The sequence below is a fragment of the Malaclemys terrapin genome, chromosome 2, assembly GCF_027887155.1.
Source record: "Malaclemys terrapin pileata isolate rMalTer1 chromosome 2, rMalTer1.hap1, whole genome shotgun sequence".
Classification (NCBI taxonomy): Eukaryota; Metazoa; Chordata; order Testudines; family Emydidae; genus Malaclemys; species Malaclemys terrapin.
Genome location: NC_071506.1, coordinates 174,732,682 through 174,751,409, shown reverse-complemented (window position 1 = coordinate 174,751,409; position 18,728 = coordinate 174,732,682). Strand labels below are relative to the sequence as shown.

General features: G+C 45.8%; 1 protein-coding gene across 5 annotated transcripts in view; it reads right to left on the bottom strand.

Annotated features, from left to right (window-relative positions):
• The window catches only part of TPPP (tubulin polymerization promoting protein), a 128,633-nt gene extending 112,269 nt beyond the window's left edge, over nt 1-16,364 (bottom strand). The window contains exons 1-3 of one of the 5 annotated variants that reach the window (XM_054018702.1): nt 16,103-16,192; nt 15,178-15,437; nt 6,598-6,672 (exon numbers count right to left, since the gene is read on the bottom strand). Coding sequence is in view for 3 of the 5 variants with exons in the window: in XM_054018699.1 (XP_053874674.1) it covers nt 16,103-16,251 (149 nt within the window). In the remaining 2 variants the exon portion in view is untranslated. Of the gene's footprint in view, nt 1-6,597; nt 6,676-15,177; nt 15,438-16,102 lie in introns of all 5 variants that reach the window. The other 4 variants (XM_054018701.1, XM_054018703.1, XM_054018699.1 and 1 more) reach the window with 4 other exon arrangements.
• Between the last annotated feature and the right edge of the window lie 2,364 nt (nt 16,365-18,728).

Sequence of the window (18,728 nt, the reverse complement as noted above, 5' to 3'; positions counted from 1 at the left end):
ATCTCACTCACCAGTCCTAATGGGTTTTGTTCTGTTGATTCTGATGACTCGAGGCTTGTGTCGCTATCTGATATGCCTCCTTCAGTTGATCACTCAGGCAAGTCTCATACCCCAAATATGTTTCCAGTAGTGCCCCATGTGAAGAGAGACTCAGATCAACTGGCAATCGGGCTTCTCAACCAAACATCAGCACGTATTGTACGTACCCAGTTGCATCATGCCAAGTGCAGTTATAGGCATGTACCAAGTGCTCCACATGCCAGCTCCAGTATTTCTTCTGCTGAGGCTCCAGGGTTCTCAGCATGTTTAATAATGTGCGGTTCACTCATTCTGGCAGCAGATCCTCTTGCAGATGGTAAGGGGTGGCATGCTACTTTTTGATCCCCCATGATCTTGCACGGTTCTTTTATTAACCAGCTCCCAAAATCCTGTCCCTGGCCTGAGTCTAGTCTCACATGCAGCCCAAAGTGAACTAAGACCTTCTCACACAGGACCTTGAAAACCATGGACGCTTTCTGATCTTTGGTGGGGTAAGCCTGGGTGTAACAAGTTTAATGGTCAGTCACCATCAAAGATATTAGCAGTACCCCAGGGGTCAGGCACTAGACAGAAAATTCATAATGACAAGCTTCTTGGGTGCCAAACTGGTGATGTTGACAAGAGGAGCTACCTGCCTAGGCAGTCTTTTGTCAGATACAACTGGTGCAGGTGTGAACATGATGGGCAATGTCACCCCCCCATCCCGGGCCAAGAGAATCTCACCTTAACCAGGGCCTTCAACGCCTCTACTCCCAGGTACCCTATTCGACTGTGGCAGGGCTCCAACACCTCTCACCAGTACTTCTGTGATAGCACCAACTGCTTTGGGTGATGTCGCTGGGTATGCTTCTGCCCTCATTAAAAAGTCTCCTGTCCAAAACCAATAGGTGGATCCATCCCTTTAGCAAAAAGACCTCCCATTGGGTGACTCACCCACTTAGCTTTGAGGTCCTTTCCCCTTTCCAACACATAAAGGGAATCCTTCATCTGTGAATCGGCTCACTGGGCATGCTCCATCTGTTCATCCCTCAGTCTGGGCAGCAGAGGGTCCTGTAGTCTAGTAAAACTTGAGTAGACTGTGGGTGTGGCTTCCGGTGGTACCACAGACAGTCAATCGCTCATTCTTCATTAGCTGTGGATTTATCCTCCACATCAGATACCCACTGGCATAATGCTCTCAAATCAGGAATCCCCACATCCATCCAAGCAACGAGTAATAAGTCCTCAGTTTAAGGCCGATGAGACAAGGTGTCTGCATCCATGTTTGTTGCCTGGACCAATAATGCATGGTGAAATCATAGGCAGAGTGCGCTGCTAACCACAGGCGCCCTGCTACAGATAATTTTGCTGTTCTCTTGACATTCATCAAAGGGTTATCATCAGTCTTTATAATAAACTCAGCCCCATAGAGATAGTCATGGAACCTCTCACAGTCCACTTTAATGCCAGGAACTCCACTTGATGAGCACTGTTGTTCCTCTTAGGGGCTGTGAGGCCTCCACTTACAACAGCTACTGGCTGAGATTTGCCCTCGTGTTTTTGATAAAGGACAGCTTCTAACCTAGTGTAGCATGCATCAATATGAAACATGTGGCTGGGTGGGATCAGCATACAAGACAGGGGCTTGAGTGAGTTGTCAAATGATTTTCCAGAAAACTTCTTTGCACTCAGCAGTCCACCACTTTCTGAAAGGTGCACTCACAAAGGATTGATCCTGGTGTGGGTTCCCCTTCCTATTTGTGGGGATATCCCTTGGTGAGCTCTGTGACTGGATGCATGCACGATGTGGGGAAAATTCTTGAGCAACCTGCCGTAATTGCCACAGAATCCCAGAAATGACTAATTCCTTGAAGGTCATGGGCCTTGGCCAGGTGGTTAACGCCTTCACCTTCTCCAGGTCCATGACCATATTGTCTGTAGATTCTGTGTGTCCCACATGCCTTACAAACATCTGGCAGATGATGCACTTGTCCAGGGATAAGTTGATGCCAGTCTCTTCCAAAAGGTCCAGGACTTTGCATGGCCAAGCCTCATGTTCTCCTAAAGTGTGCTTAAATACCACGATGTCATTCAGGTACACCAGACACTCTAACAGGTGCATGTCCCCTACCATCCACACCATGAATTGTTAAAATGAGGCTGGAGCCCTGGACACCCCCCAAGGCACGTGATTAAATTGGTAAAATCCCAAGGAGCAGATGAAAGCTATCTTCTCCCAGTCCTTCTGTGCCATGGATACTTGATAGTATCCACTGCAGAGATCAAGGATAGAGAACCAGCAACTGCTTTTCAGGCTATCCAGGTATCACTGACCCAGGTATTATGTACTGGTTGCGGAGTGTCCACCAGTTCAGAGTGCGATAATCAATGCACATGTGCACCTTGCCACTTTTCTTTTGCCCTACAGCAATCTGCAGGTGCCACCTCTCATCTTCGATGGCAGCGGGGGATAATCATCTTGACCCCTCTTGTAAAGGCCAGCTGTCCTACATTTAGACATGGTGCTCCACATCTTGGGCACAACTTACATTCCACTCGTGCATAGCGAAAACAGCCTTCCTTTACAGTAACTTCTCACACAGGCAGTCCTTCCACTCAGCAGGAAGAGAGGAATCCAACTGGAAACTATCCCTCCCCAAGGGTTTAGCCTCCATCTCCTCTTGGGATGGGGGCCCCCCCTCACTCTCCAATATGCAGCTTTTCATAAAGTATTCATTGGCAGCTCCTGCAGGTAGTTGTTTCCCACCATCTCATGGAACTTCCACACCAATCTCTGAAACAGGTTTATATTTGTCCTTAGGATCCAGGGTGCACACACTCTTCATTCCGGATCTGAGCAGACCAGCAACAACATTTCTATTTTCTGGGTTGCCCTGTGTTGTCCTTCAGAAATTGGACCTTCAAAAGGGTATATCCCTGATAAGGGCAGAAGTCACAACTATTTCCCAGACTGTTGGGCCGGACAGGAAGTGCAACAATAAATACCGCAGGTATTCTCAGTAGCAAGAGTCATAAAGTATCATGATCTGCCATCCGCTGTCCAACAATGCCTCACACAATCATCCTTCTATATGGATGAACTCTACAGCCTGGAGTCCTATCAGCCAATTCAGGTACCCAGTCTGTGGTTTTTCCTGGGGAGCTTTGAACTTTCAGCATTTCCCTGAAGCTCCCCAACAGTTCACTACAGTTGTTGGGATACAGCTGCATGGTCTGTCTCATTCTGGTAGTCCGAGGCATAGTGCCTAACTCTCTCTCCGTTGAAACAGAAATCTTCTTGTGGACTATCACCGCTTCGATGGTCCTCCCTTGGCAGCCCCCTACTGCTACTTTCCCCTCTTGCAGGTGGCAGGGTATGTCCTTGAGTCTTCACCATGGCCACTTCTCAGGTCAATTTGCTCAGAGCCACCACCACTGATGGGGCCTCTTCCCTTTCTTCAAGCCCTAGTAGTGTAACTCCCTGCCATCTTCAGCTGCACCACTGGGTCCACCCACAATGATCACTCCTCCTCTTCAGGTCTTTTCAAATAAGATCATGGAACAGGGAAGGGTTTGGGGCCTGCTTCCACAGCCACAGTTGCCACATCATCATCCCATCTTGTTGGGTGCCCAGAAGGATCTGGTCCAACCCAGTGGAATCACTACCTGCTGCAGCAAGTCCTCTAGTCTTTTGATGAAACCTGACAGACATTCACGGGGCTCCTGATAGGTGTGGTGGAAATGATAATACAGATCTTCATCGCTGCCAGTGTCGCTGTAGATGCTCTCAAGAGTGGCTAAATAGTCTTGCACCGTTGCAGCCAGTTGGGAGTCTTTCAGGGTTTGGACGATTCGGATGGTAGGCCCATGCAGACTCTTGAGCACCCATTTCTGCTTCTGGGCATCCGAGCATTCCCACTCTTGGACAAGGGGTACTACAAAATCCCTCCAGGTCTTATAATCATCCTTCCCCAAAGGCATGGGTGACACCCCCGAGAAAGAATGTAACCGCTTGTATGGTGCATTTTCATATGCTGGCTTCAATGCATCTTTGAGGGCATTCTCCAGCTCATTAGCCCACTCTAACACTCTGGGTGCTGCAAGGGCCAGAGCACCTCCCAATGATGAGATTAATTCCTCTGTAATGAATCAAGTGATGCAGGCGTACCAAGAAAGGGCAGTTCTGGTCCCAGGATTTTCTATGGGGTAACTCCCACTTGCACCTCTTTGGGAGCCTTGTCCAGATACTTCCTTGGAGTGAGTATATAGAGATACCAGGCCCTTCACTACATAGATGTAAATACAGCTGTGTATCTTCACTATCTCCAGTATTCCCACTGCATCTAGGCTCTCCTCAATATCACTGGGTTCCATCTCTTCCAGAAACCCCACCAACAGCACCTCTTTGGTTTCTGAGATTCGCATCCCTTGGCACAGGGATCTAGTAATTGCCTCTCTTTGCTTTTCTAACTAAGAGAAATCACTCAGGTGTCTCTTTGCTCCGCAAAGTAGTGCTCAGGGTGCATGATGTCCCTGCGTGCATGTGTGTACTGCACATACCCATATAGGGTCAGCAGCAGCAGGGATCAAACCTGGGACCTCTTGATCTTAATGCATGAGCTAAAAGACATTCCTCTATTAGCCAAGTCTGTAGCAGGCTCATTCAGCTCTAGCAGGCCTAGCCACCACTAATGGGGGACAAGGGTGGGGGAGCAAATCTCGAGCTCCAGAGACTTTACAGTTGAAGTCCCCATATGGGCCACCAGATGTAACAATAGGGCCCTCGTGTCCAAGATGGAGTCTGTTCTGTGGGCAGCTCTGGACAAGAAAAGGCATGCCCTGGAATGCAGCAAAACTCCCTTCCAACGCAGGGGCATCTGCTCCAAACCCCCTGCAGTAAAAAAAAAAAAAAAAAACAACCACACACACACACATATATATATATATATATATATATATATATATAAAAAGAAGGAAAATATTTATTTACAGAGTGATAAATGGGGAAAAACAAGAGGGGTAGAAGATAGGGAGAGAGGAAGAACAGGGTTACATCCAACATGAGGACCCACAGGGGCCAAGCCCTGCGTCTAGACTCAGAGTACAGGAATCCTGGGCAGAGTTCCAGTCAGGCAGTGAGTCTTGGGTGCTCCTGGTTGTCTTCAGTGCCAGTAAACTTTTCCCAACACACCCTTCCAGTGCCCCCTTCTACCCCACTCTGCAAACCCAGAGCAACAGCCTCCCTCCTTATTTCCAATGCAAAGTCACACGCCCACAGCCCCATACAGCTCTGGGTGACAGTAATACTGGATCTGGCTCTGGTTTGTGCTTCTCGGGGGATTCCTCCCTGACATGGTGCTCCTCCTGGCTCCTGTCCTGGGGTGTCCCCGGTCAGCCACTCTGTCCTTCCCAGGCTTCAGACCAGTTCTCGAGTGCTTCACGACATGAAGGCCTGTTCACTGTAGGCCCTCACTCTCCTGCTCTCCCCTCCCCTCAGAACAACCAGTGCTTCCTCTCCCTCAGGATGAGGTTTTAAAGGGGTCATGCTCTCCAGGGGTGCCTCCAGGCACCAGTGCAGCAAGCGCGTGCCTGGGGCAGCAAGCCACGGGGGAGTCGGGGGGGGGCTGCCAGTCGCTGTGAGGGCGGCAGTCAGGCAGGGCCTTCAGCGGCCTGTGGGAGGTCCGCCAGTCCCACGGTTTCGGCGGCGGGTACACCGAAGCCGTGGGACCGGCAGATCACCCACAGAAACGCTGCTGAATCTGCGTGACCGCGGACCGCCCGCAGGCATGCGCATCACTGAAGGCTGCCTGACTGCCGTGCTTGGGGCAGCAAAAAACAGAGCTACCCCTGATGCTCTCTAACCCCCAACATTAGCATACAGCACTAAACCCTTTTATTTTTTCTTGATTGCATCTCTCTCTCTCTCTTTTGGTTAGACAAAATTTGATCTTGCTGTTTTAAAAATATTCCATAAGTGCATTTATAGGGAATTCTATTTTCTGTCTGTAATTATTTATGTCACATTAAAGCAACAGAGACAAAACTCAACAGATGGAACTTTTTTCCTCATTTTTGGGTCAACATTTATACTGAGTAAAGGGATTAGCAGCTGGAGAAATGAAATCTTCTCCTTATTCAGATGTAATTGCTTGTGGCAGTTCAGTGCAAGCTTCCCTTGCAGTGCCTCTATAGCTATCAATAAGAATCAGAGTTAATGCAATCCTTCTGAGCTCTGCTCTGGACTGAATTTCTTCAATTTGGGCCCAAATCTGCACTCAAGTTGGTCAGCAAGTGGCATGATTGCTGTGAGATGTGGGCCATGTACTGTTCACTGCAGAGTGAAGCCTAAAGATCTTTTCCACAATTTTTCAAAGCATTGTAAAAGATTTAGTCATGCAACGTTCATTCATTTCATTGGCTTTATGAGGAACTGTGTGGCTAAAAGTGTACTTCTGCCTAGCACTATGGACAGGGCAAGGCAGGGTAGACTATACAGAGCTGCATAAAGACCACTGTTGAAATGCTCATTGCCACCAATTCACATACACAGTAATAATAATAATAAAACTGATTACACACCTTTCCTACTGCTTCTTTTAGTTCGCAAAACAGTATTTCAGACTTCTATGAAGTTCCACATGCCATTCAAGAAAACTGCTTTAGATTAAAAAAAAAGAGAGAGACTTGATTCTGATCTGAGAATCAAATGGTTATTGATTTATTACAAAAATCAAAGCTATCTACCTTTATAATTTATAAATGTTGCAAGATTGCTGATGTACATAAAGTAAAGTAAGTTCAATTTTCATTATATTTCCACAAAGAAAATAGAAACCTTCTCAGATTGCTTAAAGAGGAACACACCCCTATATAAACCCTTAAAAGCAAGGATATATCCAGTTAAGATATCCTTCTTTAACATACCTTAACACAACACACATACATATTCACTGCTAAACTCCACCCCACTGTAAATAAGCCACATACACCTCTGGCACGTACAGTAATATAATACACACACAATATTCCTCACAATCACACTGAAACAAACATTTTTACTCCAACCTGGCAACATCAACATGTCAGTATGCAGGTGAATTGTATGAGGAGTTATTCTCCACCATACTAGCTCTGCATCACCTAAGGATTCCTCCTACATTGGAGTCAATTCCCAGATCTACTGGGTTGCCATTTGCTGGCAGAGTAGCTCCAAAGGATTGTAGTGGAACAGAGAATCAAGCCCACAATATTCTGCAATTGTCCAAGCATAGGAAGGAAGCAAGCTAACAGACCCACCACAGGTTTCACAGAAACATATGAACAATATTCCACTATTTGCAATGAAAAGACTGGGTCCAAATTCACTTGATTAAATTATACAGTATGAAAGGAGCCACAACAGTTCAGTCCAGTCATTTCCTTGCTATGCTGTGAGGAAGCGGCTGAACAAAATAGTCATACGTGATAATTTCAAGTATTTTTCTATTTTAACCTGGTAGCTCTTCTCAACTGTTTCCTGTATTTCATTAAACAAACAGCTCCAGAGTTCCAGCAACAGTAGCCTTTAATTCCAGATAAGATCCTGGGCCAAATTAAGTCAAGCCACTAACCTTGGGAGAGCTTCTGTATCAGCCTAAACCACTCATGTTATGACCTCTTTTCTGTAGTATACTACTATTTTGAACTTCTATAGCACCTTTTCATCCATGGATCTTAAGGCACTTTTCCAAAACATTTCCTAACAAGGACTCAGCTCTCCAGGGTGGTAGATAAGAGATCATTTCACCCACCACTAAAACAGGGAGAAGCACAGCAGCTGTTCAAAAGCGTACAGCAATTCTATACGACTATTTAGCACATGGAGCATTGTGAACAACTAAAAATCTAGCAGGAAATCAGTCAGAATGTAATTAACAGAAATGGAATTTGGTCAGGAAAATGGACTTAACAGCTTATTACAATAAGCACTGTGGGCTTTTTAATGGCCACAGTACTGACCTGTTGAAAAATTGGTCAGGATGCAGAAAAGAGAGACAAAAATGATTTGAGGGCTAGAGAAAATGTCTTACAGTGAGAGACTAAGAGCTCAATCTGTATAGTTTATCAAAAAGAAGATCAAGAGGTGACTGACTTGATCATAGTGTATAAGTACCTTCAAGGGAAGAAGTTACTAAGTATAAAGGGCCCTTTAATCTAGTGGAGAAAGCCATAACAAGAACCAATGGCTGGAAGCTGGAGCCAGACAAATTCAAATTAGAAATCAGGCACACATTTTTAATAGTGAGGGTGATTCATCATTGGAACAAACTACCAAGGGAAGCAGTGGATTCTTCAGAGCAAGACTGGATGCCTTTGTACATCAGTCAAACACAAGTTATTGGGCTCAAAACTGGGTGAAATGTATTGGCCTGTGATATACAGGAAGTCAGACTATATAATCTAATGGTCCCGTCTGGATTTAAACTCTATGAATGAATGGCCTCATCAGTTTTACCTCTAATCCATAAGAGCAAGTCCATCTAGCAGCATACAGTGCAGGCAGTGGTTCAGTACCAAATAAGATGGGGGGGGGGGGGGAGAGAAACACATCACTGAATCATCAGTAGTGCTTTCTGAAACCACCTGTGAGTTTCTTTAAGGTCAGCCATTCAAGTACTGGTGCACCCTAACATTGCTTAACTTGAGAGAGTGGCGGGGGGAATGTCTGCACTGCAAGTGAAGGCATGATCATAGCAGGGGTAAGTATAGCCTGTCAGTTTTAGTCAGGCTAGTGTGGATGACAACAACGTGCAAATGTGTCAGCACAGGCTTCAATACAGGCTAGTAGTGCAAGTACAGCCCTTCAGCAACCACGGGTATGTACTCTGGTTGGTAGCCCATGCCACTGCATGTATGCTGCTATCCTTACCTGTGCTAGCTAAATTAAAGCTAGCATGGTTATGCCTACCTGGGTTACCTGTATAAACAGACGCTAATACAGGCTGCCTGAGGGATTCTGTTCCAGTCCTTTTCTTTTGAGGGAAGTCAGCCGGCTACCTGTTGCAGACATTGTCTCTAGTTGGTGCTCCTTTAAGCCCTTTCAAGATAAACAGAGTCCTTAACATTTAACTTCAAAGCCAAAAGCTCTCAGGTCCTTCCAATATAGGGATTCCTTTGTCAGCAGAGTTTGTTAGGACTTGCACTTTCAAAGCACTAATTGGGCTAAATACTCCATTCAATGCTGTACTTTAAATTTGCCTTTAATATCTTATCAGGAATAGGCATGCTGTTTCTATGTGCTTCCCTCAGTGAAACAGGCTGTTACCTTCAGGGGCTCCACTATATGGTCAGTTTTCTTCAAACATCTCTCTAACATGTTCATTTTGTTTGATATCCCCTATATTTAAACTGAGACACAGAAGTACACTGAAACAAGTAATATTTACCAGCAATTAGTTCTGTGAGAGCTGTAGTAGAGCAAGGTTCTCAAAGTTTTTCTTTCTGAGCACACCCCCCCCCCCCCCCCGCGCAACTTGCTATAAAAACTCCAAGGCCCAGCTATGCCACAACTACTGTTTTTCTGCATTTAAAAGCCAGGGTGGGCATTAGGGGGTAGCAAGCAGGGCAATTGCCCAGGGCCCTACACCACAGGAGGCCCCGCGAAGCTAAGTTGCTCAGGCTTTGGCTTCAGCCCCGGGTGATGGGGCTCGTGGCCCCGAGCTGCAGTCCTGCATGGTGGGGCTTTGGCTTTCTGCCCTAATGAGTCTAACACCAGTCATGCTTGGAGGACTCCCTGAAACCAGCTCACAGCCCCCCCCCGGGGGCCCCCAAACCCCAGTTGAGAACCACTGGGGAGGACAGTAGCACCGTAGATGCAGGGAAAGCTTCAGCAACTGCATTAACTACATGGACCTTGAAGAAGTCTGGCCTGTCACTCTTGCTCTTTGGCATTATTCCAGCAGCACCAGATAAAGTCCACGTTTAAATGCTTCGAGACCGCACAAACGACATGTACATGCACACACATGCACATACGTGCAAAAAGAATAGCAGAAAAAGAAGGAACAGCAAAGAAACCTAGAAGAGCGGCACAGTTTAGGCTCCCCCTTATTTATCTATCTTTTAAAATCCAATTGTATACCTGCTGCCTGGTCCAAAGTCCTGAAACAGCTCCTCTTCTTGGTAAAAGCAGATTTAACTGCCCCACCCTCCCTCCTCTCTGTGTCTCATGCACATGTACCACAAGCACAAAGAGGCTGATTTTCCACTTGTTCAGATGAACTCAAAACTTAGGTCTGCTCTACATTTTAAATTTAGGTCAACATAGCTACGTTGATCATGGTGTGTGAAAAATCTGCCCCCCTGAGTGACATAGGTCTGCTGACCTAATCCCCAGTGTAAACAAAACAAGGTCAACAGAAGAATGCTTCCATCGACCTAGCTACTGTTGCTCAGAAAAGTGGTGTTCCTACACCGACATAAAACCCGTCCATCACTGTATGCTGTGTCTACCCTACAGGGTTACGCCAGCATACCCCTAGGGTATAGTCCCTGGAGAGTAAACATATCCTGAATTACTGCATGCCAAGGAAACAAGGCCAGCACAAAATCGGCCTGAGAGACACTGTATCACTAGTACTGTAGATAAATCCCCTTGGGCAGAAAAAGGCCCTTGCAGCCTGGCAAGACTTGCTAGTACCTGTGCATTCCGATATTCAGCCACACACCCAACCCAGAAAACCAGCAGATCTCATTTCCAGGGACAAAGCAGCTGACAATCCAAAAGCAAAAAAAACCCAAACACAGAGCAGAAATAGAGTACAAGAAAGCAGAGCCATTTGGATTCTAGCACATGTACATCGCCATCGTGAAAACTGTTAAACTCAAGCATTTTAACTGGCTAGTAGAAGCATGTAAGAACCTCTCCTGCCTATATGTACAGCAATGATCTCCATTTTTAATCTGATAAAGTTCCTCCTCAACTCACTGAACTCAATCTACTCCAGCCTTGTGCCCATTTGAGGCCAAAGATAACTTTCATTGCAGAGAAGATGTCTGAGCACATGAGATTTCTAAAACAAACAATAGTAACAGACACTTAACTATAGTAGGTCTTCAACTCAACTAATATTAATCTTTTCTCCACTTTGAAGGCGTTTAAAGCAAGCATTTAAAACACAAGTGTGTGAGAACTGTCTATTCACGACAAGCAAAATTTTAATTGTTTCTCTGACCTGCCAAAATATGACACATGTGCCATAATTTATGAGAGTTACAAAGAGAGGCATTTCGAGTGAAAAAAAAAAAAGAGACATTTGTTTAATTTCATTGAAATCCACTGCATGAGAGGGTCTTTTCAGAGAGAGAGAGAGAAAGGAAAAATTAAAAATATTTTGCTAAACACTATTGTCTGTCTTCCTTAAATAGGGTCAGCAGGTATGCATACACAAGTAAGATGGTGAAGTAAGTCATTTGGAGTAAGGAATTTGAAGAACGGCTATCCAAAAACTCCAAAGGTAATAACAAAATGTTTTTTAAGTACATCAGAAGCAGGAAGCCTGCTAAACAACCAGTGGGGCCCCTTGATGATCGAGATACAAAAGGAGCGCTTAAAGACGATAAAGTCATTGCGGAGAAATTAAATGGATTCTTTGCTTCAGTCTTCATGGCTGAGGATGTTAGGGAGATTCCCAAACCTGAGCTGGCTTTTGTAGGTGACAAATCTGAGGAACTGTCACGGATTGATGTGTCACAAGAGGAGGTTTTGGAATTAATTGATAAACTTAACATTAACAAGTCACCAGGACCAGATGGCATTCACCCAAGAGTTCTGAAAGAACTCAAATGTGAAGTTGCGGAACTGTTAACTAAGATTTGTAACCTGTCCTTTAAATCGGCTGCTGTACCAATGACTGGAAGTTAACTAATGTAACGCCAATATTTAAAAAGGGCTCTAGAGGTGATCCCGGCAATTACAGACCGGTAAGTCTAACGTCTGTACCGGGCAAATTAGTCGAAACAATAGTTAAGAATAAAATTGTCCGACACATAGAAAAACAAACTGTTGAGCAATAGTCAACATGGTTTCTGTAAAGGGAAATCGTGTCTTACTAATCTCTTAGAATTCTTTGAAGGGTCAACAAACATGTGGACAAGGGGGATCCAGTGGACATAGTGTACTTAGATTTCCAGAAAGCCTTTGACAAGGTCCCTCACCAAAGGCTCTTATGTAAATTAAGCTGCCATGGGATAAAAGGGAAGGTCCTTTCATGGATTGAGAACTGGTTAAAAGACAGGGAACAAAGGGTAGGAATCAATGGTAAATTCTCAGAATGGAGAGGGGTAACCAGTGGTGTTCCCCAAGGGTCAGTCCTCGGACCGATCCTATTCAACTTATACATAAATGAACTGGAGAAAGGGGTAAACAGTGAGGTGTCAAAGTTTGCAGATGATACTCAACTGCTAAAGATAGTTAAGTCCAAAGCAGACTGTGAAGAACTTCAAAAAGATCTCACAAAACTAAGTGATTGGGCAACAAAATGGCAAATGAAATTTAATGTGGATAAATGTAAAGTAACACACATTGGAAAAAATAACCCCAACTATACATACAATATGATGGGGGCTAATTTAGCTACAACAAGTCAGGAAAAAGATCTTGGAGTCATCGTGGATAGTTCTCTGAAAATGTCCACGCAGTGTACAGAGGTGGTCAAAAAAGCAAACAGGATGTTAGGAATCATTAAAAAGGGGATAGAGAATAAGACTGAGAATATATTATTGCCCTTATATAAATCGATGGTACGCCCTCATCTCGAATACTGCGTACAGATGTGGTCTCCTCATCTCAAAAAAGATATACTGGCACTAGAAAAGGTTCAGAAAAGGGCAACTAAAATGATTAGGGGTTTGGAACGGGTCCCATATGAGGAGAGATTAAAGAGGCTAGGACTCTTCAGCTTGGAAAAGAGGAGACGAAGGGGGGATATGATAGAGGTATATAAAATCATGAGTGATGTGGAGAAAGTGGATAAGGAAAAGTTATTTACTTATTCCCATAAAACAAGAGCTAGGGGTCATCAAATGAAATTAATAGGCAGCAGGTTTAAAACAAATAAAAGGAAGTTCTTCTTCACGCAGCGCACAGTCAACTTGTGGAACTCCTTACCTGAGAAGGTTGTGAAGGCTAGGACTATAACAGAGTTTAAAAGAGAACTGGATAAATTCATGGTGGTTAAGTCCATTAATGGCTATTAGCCAGGACGGGTAAGGAATGGTGTCCCTAGCCTCTGTCCGTCAGAGGATGGAGATGGATGGCAGGAGAGAGATCACTTGATCATTGCCTGTTAGGTTCACTCCCTCTGGGGCACCTGGCATTGGCCACTGTCGGTAGACAGGATACTGGGCTAGATGGACCTTTGGTCTGACCCGGTACGGCCTTTCTTATGTTCTTATGTTCTTATCATTATACTGCAGAAAAATCAGACTTGTATGACAAGTAAACTATGTAATGCAAGAGAATGCTTGACTTTCTATGGCGCATTGCTATTTTACCTGGTAATTGCATTTAGTTTTTCCTCTCAAAGCCCACATTTCAGTCCAGCTAGTTACCCAAACTGAAACATTAGATGGATTATCCTTTAGTCAGTATATACCTAGACATACAATTAAGTCTGTTAGTCTGTGAACAGATGATACACAACAATCAGATAGGCTTAATGGCCTCTCCTCCTTAAGAGCACTAGTTTGTCTTTGTTGTTTTAGTACAAAGTTGAGGGCTCTAACAAAACAATGTTTAGGAAAAGCCACATTGCATTTGGCTATATGTAGTGTAGCTAGAATGTCATAAATAAGAATAGCAGTTTTCAACGCAGTCAATCTGTAGGCTAAAACATGTATTAAAGATATAATTATAAATAACTGCCATACATAAACTTCAATGTATACAGACCTTTTTCCAGTTACAATAATCTTAAATATAATACGGGGGTGGGGGGAAGATCTACATTATCTGTGAATTGTTCTATGCATGGCTCCATAAAACCTAATGCTATTTTAATACTTAACAGTGGACATTGCACTTAGGCCGTCACAAGTGATACACTGGTTGCAGTCATATGGCTGTGGTCCATAAACAGACACAAAAGAGCTCAGTACAACCATTAGAGAAAAAAAGCTGTAACTAATTTTGAAAGGCATGTAGCTACTGGCAAGAAGAAACAACGATTGCTGAAATGTTAAGAACCAAAATTGAATCTTTTCATATCTGTGCTCTTGTTAACAATCATCGTTTAAGCCTGAGAACACAGCCTGCAAAGAAAATTCTTTACACTTCCCCATTTGTTCTCAATTTTTCATTTTAACAGGAAAAAAAAATATCTTTAAATCCCACTAAGATGTGCAAATGTTATAAAGGACAAGCTATCTAAAGACATAAACAGAGCTGTGTGAAAAAATTCTCCCCTGGCAGCAAGATCAGTGAAAATAAAATCATTTTCTGTAATCACATTTCGAAGTTTTCCTGGTTTATGTCAAAATGAAAGGCAAGCCTTTGCACAAACTTCCCCAGTGATATTTTGAAGCGTTCATGGTGAAAAAGCTGTGGTTCCCAGGGAACAATTACAAAATTATGCACTGTAGCAAATTTCTGAACTTAAAAAAAAATCCATTTTCATACTTGAATATTCAAACACTAATATTTTGCAATACTAATGGGAGAAAAAAAAATCCTACTTGCCCAAAGTAGAGCTGTAGCCATGCACAAACCACCCGTTTTACCAGAGTTTGAAGTAGTAATTTCAACTACTTACTTTTATAATTAACTAGCTCTGAAAAAGGTAATTGGCTAATTAAAACATGTGTTTTCTCACTTTTTTCCTTCTTGTATACTGTATTTTGCTTTTCTACCTGCTGTCAGTCTGTCTGTGAGCGTTCTTGTATGCCAGAAGCTAAGAAGGGCTGTTTAGATCTGTTCTATGTAGCTTTATGTGACAAAGCTCTAACTAATACTGGAATGTTTTTAATAATTGGATCCTTCCTACCCACCAAATGCTTTATAAAGTAACTGCCTGGTCTGTATCAAAACACAAAGGGTTTCATAATGAGAGACTTAAGAAGCGCTGGGTAAACAGGAATAGGTAGTTTTACGTTAATAATGTGGAATAAAATTAAAACCTTTACACAATTAATGCAGAGCCAGATATCATCTGAAACATTTGGGTGAACAAGTCCGGTGAAGTCAGCACTCTCTTCTGCGTGGAATGAAGGGAGCATTTGCTCGACTCAGGCTAAACAGTCACCCATGGAGTGCTACTAACATCAACCATGCAAGAATCCAGCTCTCTCCAGGCCAGGTGCTGTTGCATGTCCTCCAAGCAGGGGAGCGGGAGGAGGAGGAGTCCTACTCAAGGATGCAGCTGCCAACGCTCACGGGCTCCATCCTGCAGTGTTAGACAAGATGCAGCTGGAGCAAGATCCCAGCTGCCTGGCACTGATCTGACGGCCGATCCAGAGAAGGGAAACAGCTTTACACTGCACCTCTCTCCTGCTCCTACCCCAGTGGGAGAGGGAACGTCGCCCAAATAAAGAGGGCAAAAGGCCAGGCCGGGAGGTTGCTAAAGCCGAGGTCCCTGCCCGTTTCTCTACCCCCCCCCCCCGGGGGGGGAGATGGTTATATAATGCCGGGAACGTGCAACAAGCGCACCTAGCTGCTCTGGCACAGGCGCCTCGGGCAGGTTGCGCGCAGCGATCGCATCCTGCCGGTTAGCCGGAGCAAAGGCTGCTGCTACCTCGGGCGCAAAGTCCACCACAAACGCCGCTCTCCGGCGCGGTGCCACCCCGGGCCGCTCTTCTAATGCCACGAGAGAAGCGCAGCCAGCCAGTCCCGGAGCCCAGCGGCGGCTCCACGTGCCGCCCTCGCTGCGGCGCGCAAGGGGCTGGCGAGGGGCTGCAGCCTGCGCTGCGCAGTCCCGCGGGCACCCCCTGCGCTGCGCCTCAGTGGCACCAGCTGACCCTTGGCCAGCCCCAGGCAGCGCCCTGAGCTCCCGCCTGCCCGCCGCGGGGTGCCTTACGCTGCCCTCGCCCCCCTGACAAGGCGCCCACTTACCCCTCGGCTCTGAGCGGGCGCGGGTCCCCCCAGCCTGGCAGCCACCCGGGAGCCGACGCACACAGGGAAACCCAGCCACCGCGAGCCGGGCGCCGCCGCTCCGCCCCCGCTGGGCTGGCATTGGTGAGCGGCCCGGCGCCCGCCCCCATAGGCTGTGCGGGGAGGGCCCCGCCCTGGCTCCCGTCGGGTGTGAGGTAATGAATTAGCGCGCCCAGAGCCGCTGCCTTAAATGGCTGGTTGCAGGCCGGAGTGCCCGGCCACCGCGCCTGTTATTTATACCCTCGCGCGCCTCCCCGGCGCTGCCGCTGCGCCCGGGGCCCGGCGGCAGGTGCCCGGGCAGGTAGGGGGCAGGCAGCGAGCAAGAGGCCAATCACAGCGCCGAGGGGCGGCGGCTCTGCTGCGGGAAGGCTGGAGCTCGGAGCCTGGCTGCGCTTTGCGTCCTGGCCCGCATTGCATCGGCGCCCCCTGGGAACGAGCCTCGCTGCTCCTGCGCCCCCCTTCCCCCGCCCCATCCATCCTTGCAGAGCGGGCCACGTCGCCCTGGGGCCGGCCAATTCTTGGTCCCGCTCTCCCACATTCCACGGCCTCACTGGACCCTGGTTAGCTGCTGCTGCTCCCAGCGCCTTGGAAATCTGACCCTGGATGCCCCCGGTATCCCAGCACCACAAAAACCGGGACCTGGCCTCGGGAGCCTGGCAGAGTTTGGCCACAAATGCAGAAATGGTACCATCAATATCGAGAACAAGTGTTGTTTCTACTGTTCCTCTGAAAATCACCAGACACACACGCACCCAGCACATTTTGGTACCTGGAAGGTGGGGAAAGGGCTACTCTGGAGTTTGTGTCCTGGGATCACGATTTTTAAGCTGCAGCAGAAGCAGCTAAACATATTTAAGCAGTGGAAGTTATGAGACTAGGGCCAAAAATTGGCAGGATCCAGGTGCCACATCCTGGATTTTGTGGTACTGCTGTACTGGGATGCAGCAGTGGGTGACTTCACTTGTTTTTTCTTTTTGACAGTACAGTTTAAGGACTTTGGTCCAAAATTTGGCAGGATCCAGGTAGATCTAGCCTGTACCTCTCTTCCTCATATTATGAACACAGGAAACCTAGTCTCAGAGGCACTAGCTAGGGGTAAGGAGAGGTCATATATCATAGGCGTGGTTAAACAACAAAAAGTTACTCATGGAGGAGCATCCTGGAGCCCTTAAATGCAAAGGCAAGAAAAGGGGCAAGTATAGAGCAAGTCTACATAATAAGGATACTCAGCCATATGGTCCCTATAGTCTATAGAAATGCCATTGAATAGCAGAAAGGCATGATATGGGCTACACATAGCATCCTCGAAATCACCACTTGAAGGAGGTGTTCTCTTAATGCTTAATAAAACCCCAGAAGACTGTGCACTGCTGATCAAAGTTCTCTTCCCTACCAGGCAGGTTGGCTGATAATTTCTCCAAGAATGCATTGTAGTTCCTTTGATAGACGGGTGACCAGACTCTTGGACAGGCAGGAGTTGAAGTAAGGTGGCAGGGGAGATTAGAACAGCTCTCCCTTCTCCACTAAAATCCAGTTTGGGTAAGCAGTGCTGCCTCACCGCTCCAGCTCCCCCTCAGCTAGTACTGTGAGAGCTCCCCCTCCTGGTTCAATCTGCTTTAACCACTGGGTATAGATTGCTAGAACTGGGACATAAAATGAGCCAGTAAACCCTCATTCTGCTCTCAAAAGTTTTCTTCCACTTTTTAGAAGACTGAAAGTGGAACCTCAGGTCTAATAAAAGGGAGGTTATGATTCTTAGTAATGCTGAGAACCTGCCTTCAGCAAGGGAAAGTAATGCTATTGCAGTCAAGGCAGTAATTCTCTAGATCTGTGCCAGATCAAGATCCTATTAGCTTCAAGCCAGTCTCCCTCCTTTAGATTTTGTTACTTGATTGACTTTGGGGTTGATCCTATCCCTATTCCCAGTCTGGTGTTCTGGTAAATTATATTTCTCGAATAGGACTTTCCGCAGCATGCAAAGATCTATGGCCTCAACTTCTAGGATCAACCATATAAGTGTAGTGCTTGGGACAGATTAAGCCCTGGCATAAATTAATGCCAGGTATGAATTTGATCCAGCCTATATACTTGAACCCACATTAAGAACCCACTTTATTTCATCTTATTACAGTTGAGTAGTTCCTTGTCCTTGAAACCTTTTAAAACAAAAATAAACTTACTTTTTGACCATACTTCGAAAACTCCCACCCACAAATATGAAGGATCCTAGGAGTTGCCATGCAAGGTAACCTCCCTCCTTTCACAAAGCAAATGTTAAGAGTATTTGCTATTGAAGGGTGTGCCACCAGACAGTTTTTAACTGAGGAAGATAGGTGAGTCATCAATAGGAGCGTGATCAAGGGTACCTCAAGGCAAACATGTTCTGCCAGTCTAATCCTTGCTAGCCCCCACTCCTCTCTTAACCATCTAGCCAGATAGCTAACCCTCAAGGGACAGAAACCTTACAATAATATTAATAATAAAATAGATAGGAGCAGGTTAAGGCTCTATTCTCCTGCTGTAACCCAAATTTGCTAATCTGGACACTGATCTTCTGCCCCCTCCAAAAAAATATAGAAAATTTCAG